Raw genomic sequence first — 22,797 nt, 5'->3', positions numbered from 1 at the left:
TTTATTTAATAAAATTAATTTATATTAAATTATAACAATTTATATATATAAATTTATTAAATTTGATTTAAATTAATAAAATGTAAAGAAATTAATTTAATTTAAATAAAATTTAACATAAATCAGATTATTTTATATTCATTACATAATTTAATATAAATTTTCATACAATCAATTTCAATGAGTGTTCTTAGTGGTTTTGGAAGCCACAGGTGTCAGAAAGATATTTGCTGTATGGCCTGCTTTTTTCTCTTCTCCAATTTCACCTAGCATGGGTTGGAAACTTTTGATTTGTCTTTTTTCTTAATATACAAAAATCAAAAATAGAAGACAAAATACGTGTAGCTATAAATATTTATAAGCTTTTGTTTCATTTTTCTTTATCTTTTTAAAAAATATTCTCTCAGTTTCAACTTTTTCTTTCTTTATACATGATAATCAAAATACGTAACTTCGAAAAGAAAGAAAGAGCACTAAAAGTTGCAAGAGAAAAACATCAGGTCTCGTTTAAGAGCAAGCCATTAAGGCTCACTTCTGGATTCTGAACTCAGATCCTAAAGAAGAGCAAGGTCCAGAATGAGATATTCAAAGAAAGCTCTTAAAGAAAAATTTTGTCAGTCAAGATTTCTAAATCCAGCAAATCTCTTTCAAAGTTTATGTTGAAAGAAAAGCTTTACATGACAGGGATAAGCTAAAGGAATTTTTGATCACCAAAGTAGCACTATAAAGATACTCAAAGATAAACTGCACAAAGATGTACCCAAAAATAATTCCCAAAGCTCTTAATAGATGATGACCATGAGAAGAGCAACCAAGTAAATGAAAAATAAGACAGAATTAAATGTAGAAAACAAACCAAAATATTATAAAACTACAAACACATATCTATAATAACCCTGAATGCATCTGGTCTCAACTCCCCAGGAAAAAGCCACAGATTAATGGATTGGATCAAAAAACAAGATCCAACTAAATGTTGTTTACAACAAACCCTATCACCAGCAGATAGGTCATTCAAATGTAAAACTAATAAGGATTTTTCTGACTTTAATACTATAAATCAAATGTACCTAATGGACATCTACAGAATATTTCACCCCCAAACAGCTGAATTTACCTTCTTCTCAGAAGCTCATGGAATCTTTTCCATTATTGACCATATTTTAAAATGAGTATATCTTGCAAGAGGATATTCGTTGAGCTCTGCATATAAAATGTGTTCATGAATTTGATGTGCTTTGACAGGAATACATATGTTTTTCCAATAGTAAACAAGTATAAAAATAAATCAAAGTGTTGCTACAACCATAGTTCCTCGAACCCATTATTTAAAATCCATTGCCTCATTGGCAACCTTCCATAACAAATATTGTCCTCCATTTAGCACAGATTTACACATGCTAGCCCAATCTGCTGGCGTCATGTCCAAGTTGGTAATGGATTCGACCATGCTTACAGTGAAGGGTGCTTGAGGACCATAGGTTTTTACAGCCTCCTTTAACTGCTTCACTGTTTTGAAATCTAGAGCATGGTGAATTCGCTGCCCTCCTGCCTGCTCAAGTACAGGGCATGCTAATCTTTGAGGTCCTGTCTCAGGATCCCATCCATAATCTCCCATAGGCTGTTGGTTGGACACTTACACCCTCTGGTGATAGAAAGGTGTTAGTTGTAGCCTCCTGTTGTAGCTTTTTCCCTAATAGCCCCTTTTTCTTTAAATTTTCTTCCTCTGTCTGACTAGCTCGAGAGACTTTCTCTTTTGCTTGATCTAAAATGTCTTTCTTCATGGTCTGAACCTGTAACAATTTACTTAACACTCTTTTGGTTTGTTTTTTACTAATTTCTAATCTACTATAAAGATAACACAACCCAATAAGATAACACCAAACAAAACCAAAACAGAATGAAACAAAACGGAACAAAAAATCATTGTATCAATTTTCTCTTCCTCAGGGCCGAACAACTTCTTGAGCCAACCATTTTTCCCAGTTTGCCTGAGAAAGTTCTAGGGATAGGCAGCTTGAAACAAAAAGAAAATAAATCAAAACAAGAACACATTGTTTTTTGAAATGGTCACCCATTCTCTCGCCTTCCCTCAGGGGCGAACAATTTCAGTTACCTCCCAGCTTCAGGCCTTCCCCATAGGGGCCACCAAATGCCGCAGTCTGGCTGGGCACAAAATCAGGAGCCACTGAAGCTGGAACAAACTTTATTTCTGAACTCCACCAGCACACTCCACACATGCTCCCGGGAAAAATGCCGAACTCCACGCCACACGGCTCCTTCCTGGATACACTATAGGAACAGGAAAATCCCTCCTCCGGAATTCCCTCCTACCACACTTCCCAACCAATGGGAATTCTCTGGGAGTCCTGTGAGAGCTCCAAAGTAGCAGGCCTAGGCAGACAGCAGGTGTCTAATCTCCAATTGAATGCACATTTTAACATAATCATTATCATCTCAATGGCTTGCTGGGGTCACCTTTTAACCAAAAGTGCCATGCATCATTCCTACTTGGCTATGGCTCTCAGCATCATTGCATTTCTCTACCTCCAACCCAAAGAGTTAAAAGCCATTAGCCCTCAATGTTCAGTTCAACTGTCATCTTCTTCAAGATGTTACATTTTTGAACTTTTACAATAACTTCCCACGATAGTCGCATTGCTTATTTATTAATCATTTTTATTATTAGTCTTTTGACTAGGCCTTAAAGTCTCCAGGATTTGTGATTATATTCTACTTATCTTGCTACAATGCACTAATAAATAATTTGATCATATAACCACTGTAGTGTTTTTTTAGTTGTTGAATATCACCAAGTTTCTTTTTTCTTTTAGATATTTTTATCCCAATGACATTCACATTTACATAGTCCAATGCCATCTAATACATGGCTCAAAGATGTTGTGCAACCATAAAGTTTACTGTGTACCCAAAGGTTTTCATTTCCTCCAAGAAAAACCCAAGTCTGCTAAGCAGCAAATCCTCATCCCCCCCTTCCTCCAGTCCCTGGCAACCATGAATCTACTTTTTTGTGTCCATGGATTTCCCTGTTCTGCATATTCCATATAGACTGAATCATAAAATATATTACCTTTTGTGTCTGGCTTCTTCACTTAGTGTGATGTGTTCTAGGTTGAATTTTGTTGTGGCATGTACCAGTATTTTATTCTTTTTTATGACTGAATAATATTCCAGTACCTGACTATGACACAATTTTTTTATTCATTCATCCATTGATGGGAATTTGGATTTTTACCCCCTTGTGGTTGTTTTTAGTAGTCCTGCTATGAAACTGCATGTATGTGAATTTGCTTGAATACCGATTTACACTGTTCTGTGTAATTTAGAAATAGAATTGTTGTTCATAAGATAATTCTATTTAACTTTTTGAAGAATCACCAACCACAGTGGCTGAACCTTGTCACATTCCTACAAGCAATGTATGAGATTCCAATTTATCTGCATATCTTTATTTAAAACTAGTGAACACACTAATGGCAAGTCTTTCCATGGTGATGGATGCTCTGCCTTATCCTTGATCCAGAACCCTGGAGCTGGCCAAACATGGATGGAGACTCTGCAACTGTGAGCCAAAAGGAAATCTCCTTCTCTTTGTCATTCTGGTCAGATGATTTGGCCACAGCAATGAAGAGCTGAGTAACACAAAGGCTTACAGCTGATTGAAAAAAAGCCTAGAATAAGTGGTCCACCTACATTCCTGCTAAGGGGGACCCCTCTCTGGTGATCAGACTTGATAGTTTTCCATTGCTTTTAGGATAAAGATTAAGCTCCCTTTTGAGAGCTAACCAGGTAGTTCCTGATTTAACCTTTTCTCCTATCCCCCTTTGCCATTTCTCAATATCAATCCTTCATTCCAACCTTATAGAATTTTTTGCAGTTTCCAACTATTCCACACTCTGCCTTTACTCTGGAGCTGTACAGTTGTGACCAATGATAGTTAGCTTCCTGTTATTGTGACAAAGTACTTGTGATAATGAACATGAAAGGAGGAATTTTTTATCGTGTGTCACAGTTTCAGAGGTTTCAGGCTTGGTTGGCCTCTTTGGTTGCTCTTGGGCCTGTGTCAGGACAGTTCATCATGGTGCCAGTAAGTGATAGAGCAAAGATGCTCACTCACTGTGACCTGGAAAGCAAAGGAGGAGGTGGCTGGTGTCCTGGATATTCCCTTCCAAGACACACCACCCATGGCTTCACTTCCTCCACTAGGCCCCAACTCCAAAGTTTCCCACACCTCTCAGGATCCCCACAGGCTGATGAATGCACCTTCAACCCATGGAACTTGGGGATCATCCCAGATCCAAACTGCCATCTTCTCCTTAGGAAACCCTTCCTTTCCCCTAGTCCTCTCCCACCATCTCCCTGCCCCGCCCCCTCACTGGCTAAGCTTCACTGGTCCTTTCCAGGGTTAAAGACTCACCCTGTGTGCTTAATTATTTTGCAGTAGAAGTATTTAGCACAAGGCAGGGCAGGGGAAGTTGAGAGCAGTTTTATCCTATTATACACACAGGTCTTCTACAAAGGTTACTAAAGCATCCCAACAGGTAGTGGGCATTTCCCAGTGGCCAAATAGGGTGTGTTCCTCTGGTTCTCTGTGGCAGAGAAGGAAGAGGTCATGTGGGATGTTGGTTAATGGTTCCAATATCCTTCCTCAGGGGCTTCTCTCACCTTCCAGAGTGGTTAAGGCCTTTGCCTTGTTGGACAAGGTGTGGTCTCCAGGAGCCAGCAGGAGCGGTCACTGAGGGCCTGGTCTGTGTGGCTCCACTCCTTAAAACATGGGTGAGCTCTTGGGCATCCACACACCTTCTTGGACCCTGCAAGCCCTGGCTGACCTCTGGGGAATGAGCGCCATCCATGCCCTGCCTGCTACTTCCTGAAGGTGCCAGGTCCTCAGCGTAGGCTTTGCCTGGGATGGGCAAGAGTGGGCTAGGAGATCAGCAGCCCACAGCTTCCTGGGTCCTGGGTCAGACCAGTCACTGCCACCATCTAGTTATCCAGGGAGGGTGGGGGAAGGAAGGGGAGGGAGGGGGAGGGGAGTCTCACCCATCCTTCAGGGCCTTGGCCAGCCTCAGTTTTCAATCTCCCTTCCTTGTCCCTGCCCTGCTCACCCATCATGGCTGACTAGCTATTTAACACCCTAGTCCCTGGGCTTGTCTTTTCCTTTCAATGTTCTAGGCAACTGACTCCTAAACCAGTAAAATCATTCCCCCCTCTTTACTGACTCCACTTTCTTCTCTTGCTCCCCAAGCTCCATCTATGTCCCTTTCATTAAGGATCTTTCTTCCCTTTCCCCTGAGGGAACCAGCTGGGGAGACCTTTATCTACTGGTCTCTGTCTTAACTGCGGCTTCTGGTAAGTGGTAGTTCATGTCCATTTACTTTCTTCAGAGCCTCTCTTCCTGTGCACTCTTCTGAGTCCAACACTGGCTCCCTCTTGCCCTTGGCCATGGTCTTCTAAGAACATTTTCTTTCATCCCCCACTGCCCTCCTAATATGAGCACCTGGTTCTCAGATTCTAGGTCTCTTTGTCTTTACCCTTTTGTGATAAATCAAAGGCACACAGAAGAACGTCTGGGTATTTGTGGGATCAGAGCCTACACTAAGGACTGGGATAGAAGAAATTCTCTTTTGGGGTCTTTCCACAGAAGGTCCTTTGATTTGCAGGCCACATCCTACCTTATGGCACGTCATACTCTGAGATATTGGGATATCTTGTGTGTCCCTGATGTGACCTTGAAGTGCATTCTGGCTTTATGTCTTCTTTTTTTGTGTCGTTATTTTAACATCACATTTTTTATTACGTAAACTTTTTAATAAAACAAAAATACAGCAACATAATATATGGATGCAACTAAATACAGAATGGCAACTTTTTTTTTCTCTTTAAGAGACCACAATGCCCAATGCTAGTAAAACAAAAAGACCCATTATAGACAGAAACAGGTCAGTCGTTAGCTTCACAATTTGCCCAGAAATGATCTATAAATGCATTTCCACTGGCTACTTACCATAAAATGTAAATAGAGAGTTGAAGGAAAATTTCTTTGTTGGTTCGTATTGTATGAAAAATGCAATATGCAATATTCTATTTTAGCAGGGCCAGTATATGGGAAATTAGGAAATTAAATTTTATTACAAAAGTGAAGGAGTTATGAAATTCTGGCTAAAGAGGGCACTAAATGAGAATAATATGGATGTAAATAATCCAAAACAAAAGGCAGTTGTTATTAAAAAGCTCTAGGTGCACTGTAAGCATATAGGTTTTTATTCCCATGTATATTTTTATTTATTTATTTATTTATTTATTTATTTATTTTTTTAAAAGAGAGAGAGAGAGAGAGAATTTTTAATATTTATTTTTTTTTTAGTTCTCGGCGGACACAACATCTTTGTTGATATGTGGTGCTGAGGATCGAACCCGGGCCGCACACATGCCAGGCGAGCGCGCTACCGCTTGAGCTACATCCCCAGCCCCCATGTATATTTTTAATAATGGGAGTGTCAAAAATTAGGATCAACTGTGTTAGTCTAAATTACATTATTGTATAGGCTGCATAATATAACTGCACAATATAAATGTATAATAATTATCCTAGAGAAGAATAGTTTTCATCATTTTGTGGCCATTTATCCTCGATAAAAACTTTCCAGAGTCCATTTATTTTGGAATACCCTGTAAACAATTAGACCACCAGAGCATGATCATACAACAATAAAAATGTTCTCTTGAATTAAATTGAAGAAATATTTTGAATAAAAAATTTCAGAAGGAAAAGAAAATATAGAAAGTTGCTTAGAGCTGTTATTTTGTAAGTACACAATCCACTACCCAATTCAAGGCATCTTAATCTCCATCAACAACAACAAAAATTTGTCTGCTGTTAAATCCATTATTATGGATAAAAGTGGCACAAATTGGTCAGATGGGGCCCACAAACACTGATGTCCAAGCTGGCATATTGGCAACTAACACATAACTGGAGGTCAATAGAGAGTTTAAAAGATCTTCCCTTTCTTGTTCCTTTCCAAGGTCCCTGAAGAGTTGTGTTGCTCTTAAAGTACATTGTTGAGCTTCCCAGTTTGCTTTTTCCTTCACAAACTGACATCATTTCCCCTCTAGTTCCTTATGTCGGGCTTCCAATTTTTTTTTATTGGTTCATGGTGTCACTACACCTCGGCTTCAAAGTTGAGAGAGGATGTTGCTAAGTGGCTGAGATTGGCCTTGAACTTGCAATTCTCCTGCCTCAGGCTGCCATATTGCTGGGATTTCAGGCATGTGCCACCAGGCCCAGATCAAAGAGGACTTGAGTGGGCCCTAATCCTATAGAACTGGTGTACTTATCAGAGGGAATTAGAATCTACAGAGAGACATGAGGGATGTTCATGGGAATAGTTCATGTGAAAATGCTGAGAAGCAGCCCTCTGCAATCCAAGGAGACAGGCCTCAGGAGACTAATGATGCTGACCCCTTGATCTTGGACTTCCAGTCTCCAAAATTGGATAATATATATTTCTTTTGTTGAAGTCACCTAATCTGTGGAATTTTCTAGGGTATCCCTAGCAGCTAACATGGTTGCTTAAAGCAGTTGAGTGCCATTTGAGTCCACATTAACCTTGCCGTTCCTGTGAGGCCACCCTCCCTTGCTCATTGCCCTCCAGCCACACTGATCTTCTCTGGTTTCCAGGCTTTTGGCCTTTACATGCATCATTTCTTCTCCCCAGTACTCTGGCCTTCCTGCTTTTTAAGTGGCTGAATCCTTGCCCCACAGTCTCAGCTCATGTTATCATTTCTGCAGAGATGAAGAACCAACCTAGGTGCCCTTCAACAGATGAATGGATAAAGATAATGAGGTATATATGGGCATATAAAAATATTATTCAGCCTTAAAGAAGAATGAAATTGTGGCATCTGTGGGTAAATGGATAGAACTGGAGAATATGCCAGGTAAATAAGCCAACCCCCCAAACCCAAATGCTGAATGTTTTCTCTGATATGCAGATGATAGTTCACAAAAGGGGAGGCACTGGGGGGGAATAGAGGTACTTTGGATAGGCAGAGGGGAGTTAAGGGAGGATGGGGGGATGGTGGGGGTAGGAAGCATAATAGAATGAATTGGACACTAGTACTGTGCATAAATGATTACACAATCAGTGTGAACCTACATCATCTACAGCCAAAAGAATGAGAAGTTATACTTCATTTATGTATGATGTGTGAAAATGAATTCTACTGTCATATATAACTAATTAGAACAATTTTTAAAAAAGAGCAAACTGACCAGACTAAAATTCTATACTGTGAACTGTTACCAAAGTGTGGGGCTGTTATCATATGTCCAATAGAGAAAATGGGATCTCATAATGGGGTGAGGATGGGTGGGGGTTGAGACACCTGGGAGTCTTCAGACATGGAAGTCAAAAGGTGACACAGGTGTCTAGCTTGGGGGAGAAGTGTCATTTGTGAGTAATTGGGAAGGGGTAAGGCATGGTTGGGAGGTTTATGGCCAGGGACTTGACCTGTCACTCCCCCCCTTTAGTCTCTGCTAAGATTTTCATGAAAGAGTTTGAAGTTTCTGAAAGAAGAAAACTCCCAGACAGTGTGATGAGTATAATTCTAGGAAGTGTAAGAACCTATAGAGGCCATAATTATGTAAATGCAGGCTGCCAACTGTCCTAGATGTTAGCTTTTATTAATCTATGAGAGGGTGACCCTTTCAGATACATAGAGACTATTTCACAATCATCATAATGTACTTGACGCCAGGGGCCTACAATTCCCAGCTGGGCAATGCTATTACCAACAGATGTAGGCATAAAGTGCAAGCTCAAGCAATCTCTAGGGCACATTGCTGTTCCCTGTATTGTGGTCCTTAATGTTTTATAAAAATTTTTTTTAAACACTGACACATTGTAATTGAAATACTTTATGTCAGAGAGAAAATTCAGTAATAACAGCTATGCTCAAAACTATCTCCTGGGAGAACTTTTCATAATATGCTTCATATTTTCATCAAATTACCAGGTTCTGAAAAATACCAAGATGAATAAGATGTACCTGGTTCTGTCCTCAAGGAGCTTATGGCCAGTCTCTGCAATTTTCAGACAGGAACACCAAAGGTATCTCAAAGAAGTATGTTATAAGTGTTAAAGGAAGTGCCAGATAAAGCAACTAAGGGTCAAGAATGTGAATAAGGATAACTCTCAATAAAGTCAAGATGTAAATGGAGCAGGCTTTTTATAGGGGACTTAGAGGGTCAGCAGGGTGTCAGGAGGTACACATGCTAGAAGCAAGAATTCTAGGGAGAAGAAGAGGCTTCAACAGTTCTGCTTCTCTAGAAAACTGGGTTTTAAGTCATAGCACTATTGGCATTTTGAGTCAGATCACTTTTTGTTATAGGCAGAGTCTAATGTGTTGTTGATTTGTAGCAAAATTGTGACCTCCAACCACTAGATGTCAGTGGCACATCTGCCCCCAATAATGACAACCAAGAATGTGTCCAGGAACTTCCAAGAGTTCCCTAGGCAAAATTACCTTGGATGAGAACTATTGATACAGATACATGCTATTGGTGTAGGAGCAGGCTCCTGATAAAAGAGTAAATTCAGGATCCTTCCTGTCTGCTGTGCTCACTTGTCCTTAGTCATATTATGATGTAGCAGGAAGGCCCTCACCAGAAGCCAGTGTCATGCTCTCGGGCCTCCCACTCACAGGACTGTGAGCCAAGTAGACTTGTATTGTTTACTAATTACCCAAATGTGTGTCACCATGATATAGTGACAGAAAATGGACTAAGATACTTTAGTTTGAGATTCATCCTTGTTATTGAGTGTGTCAATAATGGACTATTCTGCTTCATGGATATACCAGTTTGTTTACTCCTTTGTCTGCTGATTGACATTCATTCACCTATTGATAAATTCTGTTCATTTTCTTGCTATTATAAGTAAAACTTATGAACTATTGTCTACAAATCTTTGTGTAGGTATATGTTTTTCTTTCTAGTAAATAGCTAAAAGTTAATGGCTGGTTCCTATAGCAGGTGTATTTTTAACATTTTATTATTTTTATTTTTATTTATTTATTTGGTACTGGGGATTGAACTCAGGGGCACTTGACCACTGAACGACATCCCCAGCCCTAATTTGTATTTTATTTAGAGACAGGGTCTCACTGAGTTGCTTAGTTCCTTGCTTTTTGCTGAAGCTGGCTTTGAACTTGCAATCCTCTTGATTCAACCTCCCAAGCCACTGGGATTATAGGTATGCAGCACCATGCCTGGCTATGTTTTTATCATTTTAGGAAATTGCTTTCCAAAGTAGTGTACTAGTTTACGTTTTCACCATCTGTGTGATCAATCTTTTTCTTTTTAATCATTGGTTTTAATAAGTAATGGTATTGAACATTTTTAGTGTGTTTGTCATTTCCTTGTTGTAGAGCCTGTTCACATCTTTTCCCCGACTTCATGAATTTGGGGTATTTGTCTTTCCACATGAAATATGTTTTATATACTAGGAAAAGTGTCCTTTGTCAAATATATGTTTTGCAAGTATTTTGCCCTGGCCTATGGCTTGCTTTCAAAAAGCAAAAAGTGTTTGTTTTGTTTTCATTTCTTTTAATGAAAACCAATGTATTGTGCTTTTATTTATAATTTGATCCTTTTGTTTTTTATGCCATGTTAAAAATATCTTTGACAAATTCAATGTTCTTCAGATTTTTTTTCTTGTATTTCATTTTGAAAACCATGCATTTTTTTTTAGCTCTAACATTTGGATCTGTGCTTTTTTTGGTAGTAAATTTTTGGTATTAAAATTACATAAAAGGAATAAACATTGAGATTCACATTTTTGAATATTTATGTCTGGTTGTCCCATGGCTACTTGTTGAAAAGATTGCACTTTCCCTAAGAACTTGGTTTGGCACATGTGTTTTAGAGTGATTCATTGTACATGTGTGGGGTATATATCTACACTCTATTCTGTTCCACATGTCTATACAATATAGACACATTTGTAGGTATCTGTATATCTCCTTAATTTCAATACCTCAGCTTCTTGATCACTGGAGCTTTAATATGCCTTCAAATAAAATAGTTTCAATCTTTCAAGTTTAACTTATTTTCTAAGTTTGCTTATGTAGTATTATCGTAGGTCTTTTGCATTTTCATGCCAATTTTAGAATGAGCTTCTAGATTTCTATAAAGAAGGCTGCTGAGGTTTTGATTGTAATTGCATTCATCAAGAGATTAACATAAGGAGAACTGAAAAATTAACAATATTGAATCTTCTGATAAATAAGCACATTCTCACCTTTTATTTTAGTATATATCCATTCTCTGAGCTATGATTGTAGTTTTTAGTATGCAGGTTTTACATATATTTCAACAATTTTATTTCTAATTATTTCATGCTAATTCTATAGAAAGTTATTTTTTGAAAATTATTTTCAATTTCTGGTTACTCAGTGTCCATGTATAGATATATAATTGATGTTTTTGCATACTAAAATTTTGTTACTTTACTAAAATTTTGTTAAATATTAGTTTCAGTAGCTTTTTCATATTTCTTAGAATTTCTACATAGATGGTCATGTTGTCCAAGAATAAATGAAACTTTAGCTTTTCCTGCACAATTGGATGCCTTTAATTTATTTTTCTTGCTTCATTGCATTGGTTAAAACTTCTAGCTCAGTACTCAATAGAAGTTACGAGGACAGAAATCCTTGCTTTGGTCTTGATTATAGAGTGAAACTATTCAGCCTTTCCCCATCAAGTATGGTAGCTGTGGGGTTTTTTTGTTTTCTTTTGCTTTGTTTTTCTGTAGATGCCTTTTATTAGGTTGAGGTAGTCCTCTTTTTTTTTCTAGTTTGCTGAGGGTGGTCTCCTATAGTTGCAAACCCTTCACCTACCTCCAGGAATGGCTGTGTCATCTATGAGGCCCAGTGCAAAGTGCAACTGAAAGGCCTTCTATTCAGATTTCAGGAATGTGAATCAAGGGACCACACAGCTGGCAGGCTCCTGAAACACGTGTGTACATGTCTGTTGGCACCTCTCTACCCTTCCAGAGGAATTCCCTACAGAACAGAACAGAGGTCAGAACGATTTCTCATTACTGTCCCAGACAGGAGTATATGTGAGCCTCACCAGGCCACCTCTCTGTCTTCAGAAAAGATCTCCCTTAACTGAATACCAGATGTTATAAAGGTGTCATTTACCTACTGAGACCTCCTCCACCAGGTGCTTGCTAATAGTTTTAGTGTGGCAGTTCACTGCAGTGCTCTAGGGACTGAGTCTCACTCTGAGGCCTTGGGACATCTCAAGGTGCACACCCCCTAGAGTGGCTCTCCAGCCTGGAGCCCTGGAATGAAGGCCAGCTTTAGAATTTCCAGCAGTCTGGTCTTGTGATCTGGTCTGGCAGAGTCATCTTGCTGGGGCCTCCAAAATGTTAGACCAGGATGCAAGAAAAGACCACTGACTCCAATTAAAATCAAATTAAAGCAATCTTATTATTTTGACCAGCTGGGCTGCCTCTTCCCACAAAAACTGCGGGAACAAGACAACAGCAGTAGCTTTCCTGCAGCCCAGCTTTATAGCCCAGAAAGTTACACAAAGGGGGGTTACAGATAACAAAACTTTGAGGAGCATAACACAAATGGTAGTTTACATTTTTGCTGACCCCAACATCAGATTTTATGAAGGTCATTAGAGCCTCAGAGAGGGTTGTTATCTGGCAAGGGAAGGCCAAGATTTGTGAGGCATCACTAAAGTTTCAGAGAGGGCTGCTATCTGGTCAGAGAGCCAGGCATGGGTGAGTTCAAGGCATGGGCAGGCATTCCAAGCAGGTTCAGAATTTGCAGTAATTTATAGTAAAGCCGAAATTATCTTTTCATGGCTTTGTGGCAAGATGGCTCCCAATTTTAAGAGAAAATCAGGTTGGGTCTATCAAAACAAATGTATTGAAAATGGTCCCTTCCACCAAAATATGGCCTGATGTCATCATCTGGATTCTGGAATGGGAAATCAAACTCAAATGAATTGTGACAATGACTTCCACCACCTCCTCTAAAAATTTACCAAACCTGACCATCTTCCCCTTCAGACCACATTCACTTCAGGAGACACTTTCCAAAGTGGATTTGGCAAAAAAAAAAAAAATCTAGAGAATGGCAAAACTTATAACTGAAAGTTTTATTTATTTCATCTCCTCCTCAAATTTTTAAAACATATTGTTACATTTTTATTAAGGTATTACACTTAAATATACAATTCAATGAATTTTGACATTATATACTCCAGTAAAACCATCACCACCATCAAGATAATGAACATATTTACTACACTCAAAACATTCATCTTTTCAAGCCCTTTTCCTCTCCCCTCCTTGCATCACTCCACTGAATTACAGAAATCATGCAACTGTCACAGCATGAGCCCTGAGGATGTCCCCAGAAGGGAGGAGACTTCAACTCATCTCAGGCAGGCTCTGGACTTACACCACAGAAGGAAATTTTAGGATGCATCAGAAAATGAACCAATTGAGAATTTCTTAGGAAAGCAAGGAGATTCATTCAAAGAAAGCAAACAATAGAGCAGGATATGCACCCAGAGGGATGAGTGTGGATGCTCCAAAGTGAGGCACACATTGGGGTCTCAGTCTCCTTCTTTTATAATTTCACTGAATTTCTTTTTGTTCTAGCATTATGCTGATGGAATTACAGATGGTGCTGCCACATTTTGATCCCTCTGAAGATATTATTGTTAAAGTTGTTTAGGTTGTTTTTGGTTCTTTCAATTTCCCTGAGAATTTATGATTCAGCTTGTCCATATGTAAAAATGCCTAATGGGGTTGTTGTTGCTGTTGTGTTGAATCTAAACATGAAAGTGGACAGAGCAGCTGTCTTAACAATATTTAATCTTCAAACCCATGAACCAGACATTTTTCTCCATTTTGTATCTTGTTCTTTAATTTTTCACAAAGTCATTTTGTAGTTATGTATAGCTATTCCACATCATTTCTCAGGTTTCTTTCCAAGGATATCCTGCCTTTGGTGTTGTTATAAATGATGTTTTTTTTAATCTGATTTTCTCATTATGTGTGCTGGGAATGTTTTTTTTATTTCAACCTTGTTGACTTGCTAAAGTAACTTAATAGTAGCTTTTCAAAATAGATTACATTGGGTTTCCTACATAGACAATTTTATCTCCAGCTAATATAGACACATTTTCTTCTTAATTTCCAATTTGAATGACTTTGTCCATTTTCTGCTCTGTTGCACTGGGTAGAACCTAAAGCACATCGTATAGTCTCTCATCATTACTTATGATATTAGCTAATGTGTTTTCATAGATGTTCTTTATCAGGTTGATGAAGTTTCCTTCTATTCCTAATTTAATGTGGGTTCCAAATAAACTTAACTTTTAAGTTTTTTCTTTCTTTATTTATAATGTGGTGCTGAGGACTGAACCCAGTGACCAACTCATACAAGGCAAGCACTCTTCCCCGGAGCTACAACCCTAAACCAATGATGAGGTTTTTAAACAGGAATGGATGTACAATTTTGTCAAGTGCTGTTTCTATGTCTTTAAAATAATCATATTTTCTTCCAAATTGGTAAGAGTATAAATTATATTGCTTAATTTTCTAACATTAAACCAATCTTGCATTACTGAGTCACTTTTTACCTTTTGGATTTGAACAATTGGATTATGATGTGCTTTGGAGTATATTTCTTCATGTCTTTTTTTGTTTGGAGGTTGTTGAGATTTGTGGATCAATAGGATTATACTTTTTATCAAACTTGGACATTTTTAGTGATAATTTCTTAAAATATTTCTTCTGTCTCCCTCCTTAGTGGATACATGTTTCATACATATTAGGCTGCTTAAGGTAGTCCCATACTGACTTTTTCTCTGGATAGCAAGTGGTGCCTTGTCAATGATATAAGCGCTTCCTAGCTAATACATTGCCTTAAGGTAGAATAAATGGTAAAGATTCCACAGAGAAATGGGGAAAATAATTGCTCAGTCCCAAGGGAAACACTACCCTTCATGTTTTACTGTCTCCTATGTTAACAGAAAAATGAATATTCCTAGTGGTTCTCTAGGGCTTGAGTGGGGTTTATCTGCACCCTCTGGAATTCATGTTGAATGTAATTCTTATTGTAAGATATTAAGAAATGGGAGCTGGTGTGACATTTAGTAGGTTAATTCAGTTCCAACCTAATTAACAAAATTATTATTCCATTCAAACCAAGACAATTCTGAGTAATTGATTATCTTGAGAGTTGGTCTGATATAAAATGTGGCTTGGGCATGTGTCCAGTGTGCACCTTGTTTTCTTATATCTCTCTGCAATGGAAAGTCATTAAACACTTTATTGTATGAATTTTATAAAAGAGCACAGAAAAGTAGAAAAGTAGCCATAAGAACTCTTGCTGAAATTTACTGAGAATGTACTTGGTGCCAGTTGTTAGTTTTTCAAAAGATTTCCTAAAATGAATTCCTTATCAGTAAAATTTAAGATATGGCATATATGATCATTAGTACCTCTATTTACAGTATCATGAATTTTTGTATTTTTCATAATTTGCTTTACATAGCATTACCTGTTACTGACAAAACAGAGACTAATGTTATTTCAAATCTGATCATAGCACCACAGAGAAATTCAGGGAGTTACTAAAGTCACATACCATAGCAGTGGTGACACCTGTGTCTGAGTTCAAGGATTCTCAACTACACCAGTATTTCTTAAATTTTAATTGTTCTCATACTACTGTCACAATTATTGCTACATATTCACTATTTTTACTAAATACATTTCCATTAATTCTCCTTTTTTTAAACATTTCTTTTTAAAAATATCTTTATTTATTTTTATATGGTGCTGAGGACCAGACCCAGGGCCTCACATGTGCTACGTGGGCACTCCACCACTGAGCTACAGCCCAAGCCCCTGATTCTCCCTTTTAAAAATTAAATATGGTTTTAAAGGAAATATAGTTTCGTCACATTAGTCTATGTGGCATCACAATTGTTTGCCCTAAATACACAGCAGGTGGAAAAATACATTTAATAAAACAAAGTGATCTTATTAAATTCTAGTTAGATATTCCTGTCTGCTGATATTTCTGAGTATGGGATCCTAGGTGTTTCCTAGTGCCTGAGTTGAGGCAGATTTCATCAGGGGACATCAACTGGGGCCTGGAAATCAAGGTACCTATAGGCTTGGTGCTAGTGCTGCCACTAACTAGGGACATGGCTGCTTCCATCTAGGGAGAAAAATCAGGACCTGGAAGACCATCACCAAAGTCCTCGTGGGTATGGTTGCACCAGAGTTATCCCTACTAGGTGTGCTAACAGACACCATTCTGTTGTGGAAGCAACAGGGAGCCTTGCATGGGGTTGAATCTCTCTTTTTTCTCCTGCTAACATCCAACTTCTTTTGGAATATAACATTTTTAATTGGTCTATAATCTAATACCTTAAAAATTAGCCCTTTTAATCATTCTATAATCTAATACCTCTCTATTCTCACATCCTACATCATAAAAATCACAACCTCTCTCCCAATCTCTCTCTGTCCACAATTAGAAACTGTAAATCCTTATGCAAACCTACTGGCTATATGGTAGAAGATAATCAAACTCATCATATTTATTTATAGCAACAAACCTGTAAATGTCTCAAAAGAAGCTAATTAATTTATGGCTGCATATTAGTTGCACTGGGTGCTGTAAACATTGGTATCCACTTTAAATATGAGGTATTGGTAACCTGCAGGGACACTACAAGATTATAGGGTGGAATCTGTGATACCTCATAGCTGCAAGGGAAGAGGGGAAGACACATAGAAATGTGAAAAAAACAAGGGAGAAATTTCCCCAAACAAACTAATGTACTATAATAGTAGAATCCATTGATAGCACAGTAGATGAAATGATAGAGAATGGGTTGAGAATGTACATAATTAAATGACCTGCAAATTAAACAATGACCTAAGAGAGAAAATGCAGGCAAAAATTGATTACTGTAACAGAGAGATAAGAGAGCAAATACAGGCATACATTAATCACACCAATAAAAAGATAAGTGAGCAAATACAAGTAGCAAAAGATTACTTCAAGAAAGAGATAGAGATTCTAAAAAAGAAAAAAAACAGAAATTCTTGAAATGAAAGAAACAATAAACCAAATAAAAAACTCAATAGAAAGAATCACCAACAGACTAGATTACTAGGAAGACAGAATCTCAGACAAGAAAGAGAAAAAGTATAACCTTGAAAATAAAGTTGATCACCCAGTGAAGATGTTAAAAAACCATAAACAGAACATCCAAAGACCAAATATAAGACTTAACAGGATAGAGGAAGGCACTTATCAGGATAGAGATTCAAACCAAAGGAATCCACAATCTCGTCATCAAAATAATATCAGAAAATTTCCCAAACATGAAAGATGTTTTGGAAAATCAAATGCAAGATGCTCACAGGATACCAAATGTACAAAATTACAACAGGTCTATACCATGGAACATTATAATGAAAATGCCTAGAATGCAGAATGAGGATAAAATTTTAATGGCTGTAAGAGAGAGGAACAGATTACATATGGGGGGAGACCAATTCAAATCTCAGCAAATATTTTAACCTAGACACTCAAAGCCAGGAAATCCTGGAACAACATATACCAAGCTCTGAAAGAAAATGGATGCTAAACAAGGATTTTATGGCCAGAAAAATTAGGTTTTATGTTTGATGATGAAATAGAAACCTTCCTTGATAAAGAAAAGTTAAAATTTACCATGAGAAAGCCTTCACTACAGATCATTCTTGGCAAAATATTCCATGAAGAGAAAATAGAAAACAGGAATGAAAATCTGCAAAAAGAATAACTCTACTAAATAAAAGGCCAATGAAAGGAGAAACCAAGTCAAGTGAAAAACTAAAAATAAATCCAAATGATCAGGAATACAACACATATCTCAAAAATAACCCTGAATTTTCATCACCTAAACTCATCAATTAAAAGACATAGACTGGAAGATTATGCTCATCTCATAGGAAAAGACATCCTCAGACTGAAGGTGAAAGGATGAGGGAAAAACATACCCTTCACATGGACCACATAAACAAGTAGGAGTTTCCATCCTCATGGCAGATGAAGTGAATTTCAAACCACAGTTAGTCATAAGGAATAAAGAAGATCATTTTCATGCTATTTAAGTGAATCATACATCAATAAGATATAACAATTGTAAATATCTATGCCCCAAACATTGGGGCATCTATGTATATTAAACAAATCCTTCTCAGTTTCAAGAATCAAATAGGCCACAACATAATAAAACTGGGTGACATTAACACACTTCACTCACCACTGGATAGATCTTCCAAAGTATAAACAAAAAATTATAGAAATCAATAAAAGAATCAATAATTTAGTCTTAACAGATATATGTAGAATATTTCATCCCTCAATGAGTGAATACACCTTTTTTTCTGAGCAGCACATGGATACTTCTTCACAACGGATAATACATTATGCCACAAAGTAAGTCTAAGCAAATGCAAAATAATAGAGATACTAACCTGAATTCTATCTGACCATAATGAAATAAAATCAGAATTCAATGGTAAAAGAAAAAATAGAAGCTATTCCAACACCTGGAGACTAAACAATACAGTATTGAGTGACATGTGGATAACAGAAGACATCAGGGAGGAGATAAAAAAATTCTCAGAGGTCAATGAGAACCCTGATACAACATATCAAAATCTCTGGGCAGTGCTCTGAGGAATGTTCATTGCATTAAGCTCATTCATTGAAAGAATAAAAAGTCAACAAATAAGCAACCTGATGCTACATCTCAAAGCCCCAGGAAAAAGAACAAACAAATACCAATAGTAGTAGAAGACAGGAAATAATTAAAATCAGGTCTGAAATCAATAAAATTGAAACAAGACAAACAATTGTAAAAATTGACAAAACAAAAAGCTGGTTCTTTGAAACATAAATAAAATGACAAAACTTAGCCAGCCTAAAGAAAAGAAGGAGAGAGGAAACTCAAATTAATAAAATTCATAATGAAAAAGTAAATATTACGACAGACACTATTGAAATACAGAAGACAATAAGAAACTACTTTGAAAATTTAGACTCCAGTAAAATAGAAGATCCTGAAGACACTAAAAAATTAATAGAGGTATATGATTTACCCAACTGAACCAGGAGGACATATGTAATTAAACAGATCAATTTGAAGCAAGAAGATAGAAGATGTAATTAAAAGCCTACCAATGAACAAAGCCCAGGACTAGATGGATTCTCACTTGAGTTTTATAAGACCTTCAGAGAAGAATTAATACCAATACTCCTGAAGATATTTCATGAAATAGAAAAGGAGGGAAACCTTCCAAATTTATTCTATGAAGCTAGTATCATTCTGATACCAAAACCAAACAGACACCTCAAAGAAAGAAAATTTCAGACCAATATCCCTGATGAACATTGATGCAAAAATTCTCAATAAAATTTTGGCAAATCAAATACAAAAAAAATTAAAAAGACACTCCACCATGATCAAGTGGGGTTTATTCCAGGGATGCAAGATTTGTTCAACACATGGAGATCAATAAACATAATTCATCACATCAATAGACTTAAAGATAAGAATCATATGATTATATCAATTGATGCAGAGAAAGCATTTGACAAAATACAGTGCAACTTCATGTTCAAAACACTAGAAAAACTAGGGTTAGTGGGAACATACCTCAACATTATAAAAGCTATCTATGCTAAACCCAAAGCAAATATCATTCTAAATGGAGAAACATTTAGACCATTGTCTCTAAAAATAATGAACAAGACACTTGAACAAGAACAAGACACTACTTGTTTTCAGCACTTCTATTCAAACTAGTCCTTGAAACTCTAGCTAAAACAATTTAACAAAGAAAATAAATGTATTCAAGTAGAAAAAGAAACACTCAAACTATTATTATGTGCCAATGACATGATTCTATACTTAGAGGATCCAAAAAATTCAACCAGAAAACCCATAGAATTAATAAATGAATTCAGCAAAGTAGCAGGATACAAAATCAATATCCATAAATCAAGTGCATTTCTATACATCAGTGATAAATCTTCTGAAAGAAATATTAGAAAAACTACCCATTCACAATAGCCTCAAAGGAAATAATAATAAAGAACTTGGGAATCAACCTAACAAAAGAAGTGGAAGTTCTCTATAAACAAACTACAAAACACTAAAGAAAGAAATAGAAGAAGATTTTAGAAAATGGAACGATCTCCCATGTTCTTGGATTGGCAGAATTAATACAGTCAAATGGCTATACTATCCAAAGTACTACACAGATTCAATGTGATTCCAATAAAATACCAACATCATTCCTTATAGAAATACAAAAAGCAATCATGAAATTCAGTTGGAAAATAAGAGACCCAGAATAGCCAAAGCAATCCTTAGCAAAAAAAGTGAAACAGGAGGCATCACCTTACCAGAACTTAAAGTGTACTAGAAAGCTATAGTAACCAAAATGGTGCATGGGCTCTCTCTTGCCTAGTGAGGAGGTCTATGAAACAGGGTAGAGCGTGGTTGCAGAGTCACTAATCAAGATCTCCAGAGACCAAGCAGAAAACAGGTCTGGTTTTATTGTGCAGTTACCATGTATATATACTGCTAAGCAGATTACAGGCAGCCAACAATGCAAGTTCTGGCTAACTGTCCCTGGAGTGTCCAATTGAGGAGGGGCTGTGGAGCAAGCACAGGGATTGCAACACACAGCCTCACACCCAGTGCTGTGCCTAGGGAGTAAGAAGTTTGCCACTCACATGCCTAGCATGGCTGGGGGGAGTGCCACTCAGACACCCTTAAACATATGCCATGTATGCAATATTCCATGCACTTGTCCCCACAAAATGGCATGGTGTGGCATAAAAATAGACATGTAGAACAATGGTACAAAATGCAAGACACAGAGAAAAACCCACATAAATACAGTTATCTCATATTGCCACCAAAAGCATACATTAGAGAAAAGATAGTCTCTTCAACAAATGGACCTGGGAAAACTAGAAACCCATATGTAGCAAAATGAAATTAAAACTCTATCTCTCACCATGCATAAAACTCAACTCAAAGTGGATCAAGGACCTTGGAATTAGACTAGAGACCTTATGCCTAATAGAAAAAAAGCAGCCTTTTAGTTTGAATCCATCTCATTTATTGATTCTTGATTTTGTTTCTTGTGTTTTAGGAGACTTTTTAAGAAGTTGGGGCCTAATCCAACATGATAATGATTTGGGTCTACTTTTTTTCCTGAAGATAGACTAGATAGAGGCTACATTTTGGGAGCAAATTGTTGCCACATGCACATCAGATACAGTGTCAATCTTCAGGATATATAAGAAGTTAAAAAAAAACCTTAACACCAAAAACAAACAAACAAAAAACAAAACAACAACAACAACAAAAATAACTCCACAAACACCCCAATCAATAAATGGGCTAAGGAACTGAATAGACACTTATCAGAAGAAGATATACAGTTGCTCAACAAATATATAAAATTCAACATCTCTATTAATTAGAGAAATGCAAGTCAAACTACCCTAAAGATTTCATCTCACTCCAGTCAGAATGACAGTTATCAAGAATCAAGCAGCAAGAAGTGTTGGTGAGAATGTGTGTGAAAGGCACACTCATACATTGCTGGAGGACTGCCAATTGGCCGCAGTCTGGCTGCAGCAAAATAACCGGGGGGTGACGAACAACTTGTGTAGATTGATACAGCAGGAGTGGAAGCTCTTTATTGTAGGACAGGAATGGTATTTATACATTCCACACAGCTTATCTAATTAACATAAATTAAATACATCAGTCAACCAATAAGGAATCTCCACACTTAATGGCTCCCTGGCATTACTTCACAAACTACTCTCTCTGGCATTTTGCCAGGCACCATCCAGACTTGTTTACAGACTCTAACACCAATTGGTACAGCCAATATGGAAAGCAGTATGGAGATTCCATGGAAAACTGGGAATGGAACCACCATGTGACACAGCTATTCCACTCCTTGGTCAAAAGTCTTAAAAACAACATACTATAGTGATGCAGCCACATCAATGTTTATAGCAGCTCAATTCACAATTGCTGAACTATGGAACCAACCTAGATGCTTTTTAATATATGAATGGATAAATAAACCGTGGTACATATACACAATGGATTATTACTCGGCATTAAAAGAGAATAAAATTGTGGCATTTGTAAGTAAATGGATGGAGTTGGAGTACATCATGCTAAGTGAAATAAGCCAATCCCCCAAAACCAGGGGCCGAATGTTTTCTGTGATAAGTGGAGGTGAATCCACAATGTGGGAGGGCATGGGATGAGTGGAGAAATTTTGGATGGGGAGGGGGGAGGGAACAAGGGGGTAAGAAAGATGGTGGAATGAGATGGACATCATTACCATGTGTACATGTATGATTGCACAAATGGTGTGACCCTACTTCATGTACAACCATAGAAGCAAAAAATTCATGTATAATGAATTGAAGAGCTTTCTAATGTGATGTATTGTTGAGAGCCACAGCCAAAGGGGCCCCAGCAAACTTCCAACTGCCAGCTGATGATTGGCTCACAGCGGCCCCAGCAACATCTAGCTGATTGGCTCCTCCACGGAGCTGCTCATTGGGGGACTTCTTTGGCTCCACCCACGCAACCCAGCCGATCGGCCTCAAGAGCAGCAGGAT

The 22,797-nt window shown here is 37.5% G+C and overlaps 1 protein-coding gene across 14 annotated transcripts in view; it reads left to right on the top strand.

Annotated features, from left to right (window-relative positions):
- Positions 1-22,797, top strand: part of LOC110597363 (serpin B6-like) — a 312,873-nt gene that overhangs the window by 239,063 nt on the left and 51,013 nt on the right. For 13 of the 14 annotated variants that reach the window (XM_078020459.1, XM_078020455.1, XM_078020452.1 and 10 more), the window contains 2 exons: positions 7,814-7,962; positions 9,040-9,134. The exons of the other annotated variant lie outside the window; for it this stretch is intronic. In XM_078020459.1, the coding sequence (XP_077876585.1) occupies positions 9,058-9,134 (77 nt within the window). In that variant the 5' untranslated portion in view covers positions 7,814-7,962; positions 9,040-9,057. The remainder of the gene's footprint in view (positions 1-7,813; positions 7,963-9,039; positions 9,135-22,797) is intronic. 14 annotated transcript variants of the gene reach the window in all.

The sequence above is a fragment of the Ictidomys tridecemlineatus genome, chromosome 8 (genome assembly GCF_052094955.1).
Source record: "Ictidomys tridecemlineatus isolate mIctTri1 chromosome 8, mIctTri1.hap1, whole genome shotgun sequence".
NCBI classification, from domain to species: domain Eukaryota; kingdom Metazoa; phylum Chordata; class Mammalia; order Rodentia; family Sciuridae; genus Ictidomys; species Ictidomys tridecemlineatus.
This window is presented reverse-complemented; position numbering and strand designations above follow the sequence as displayed.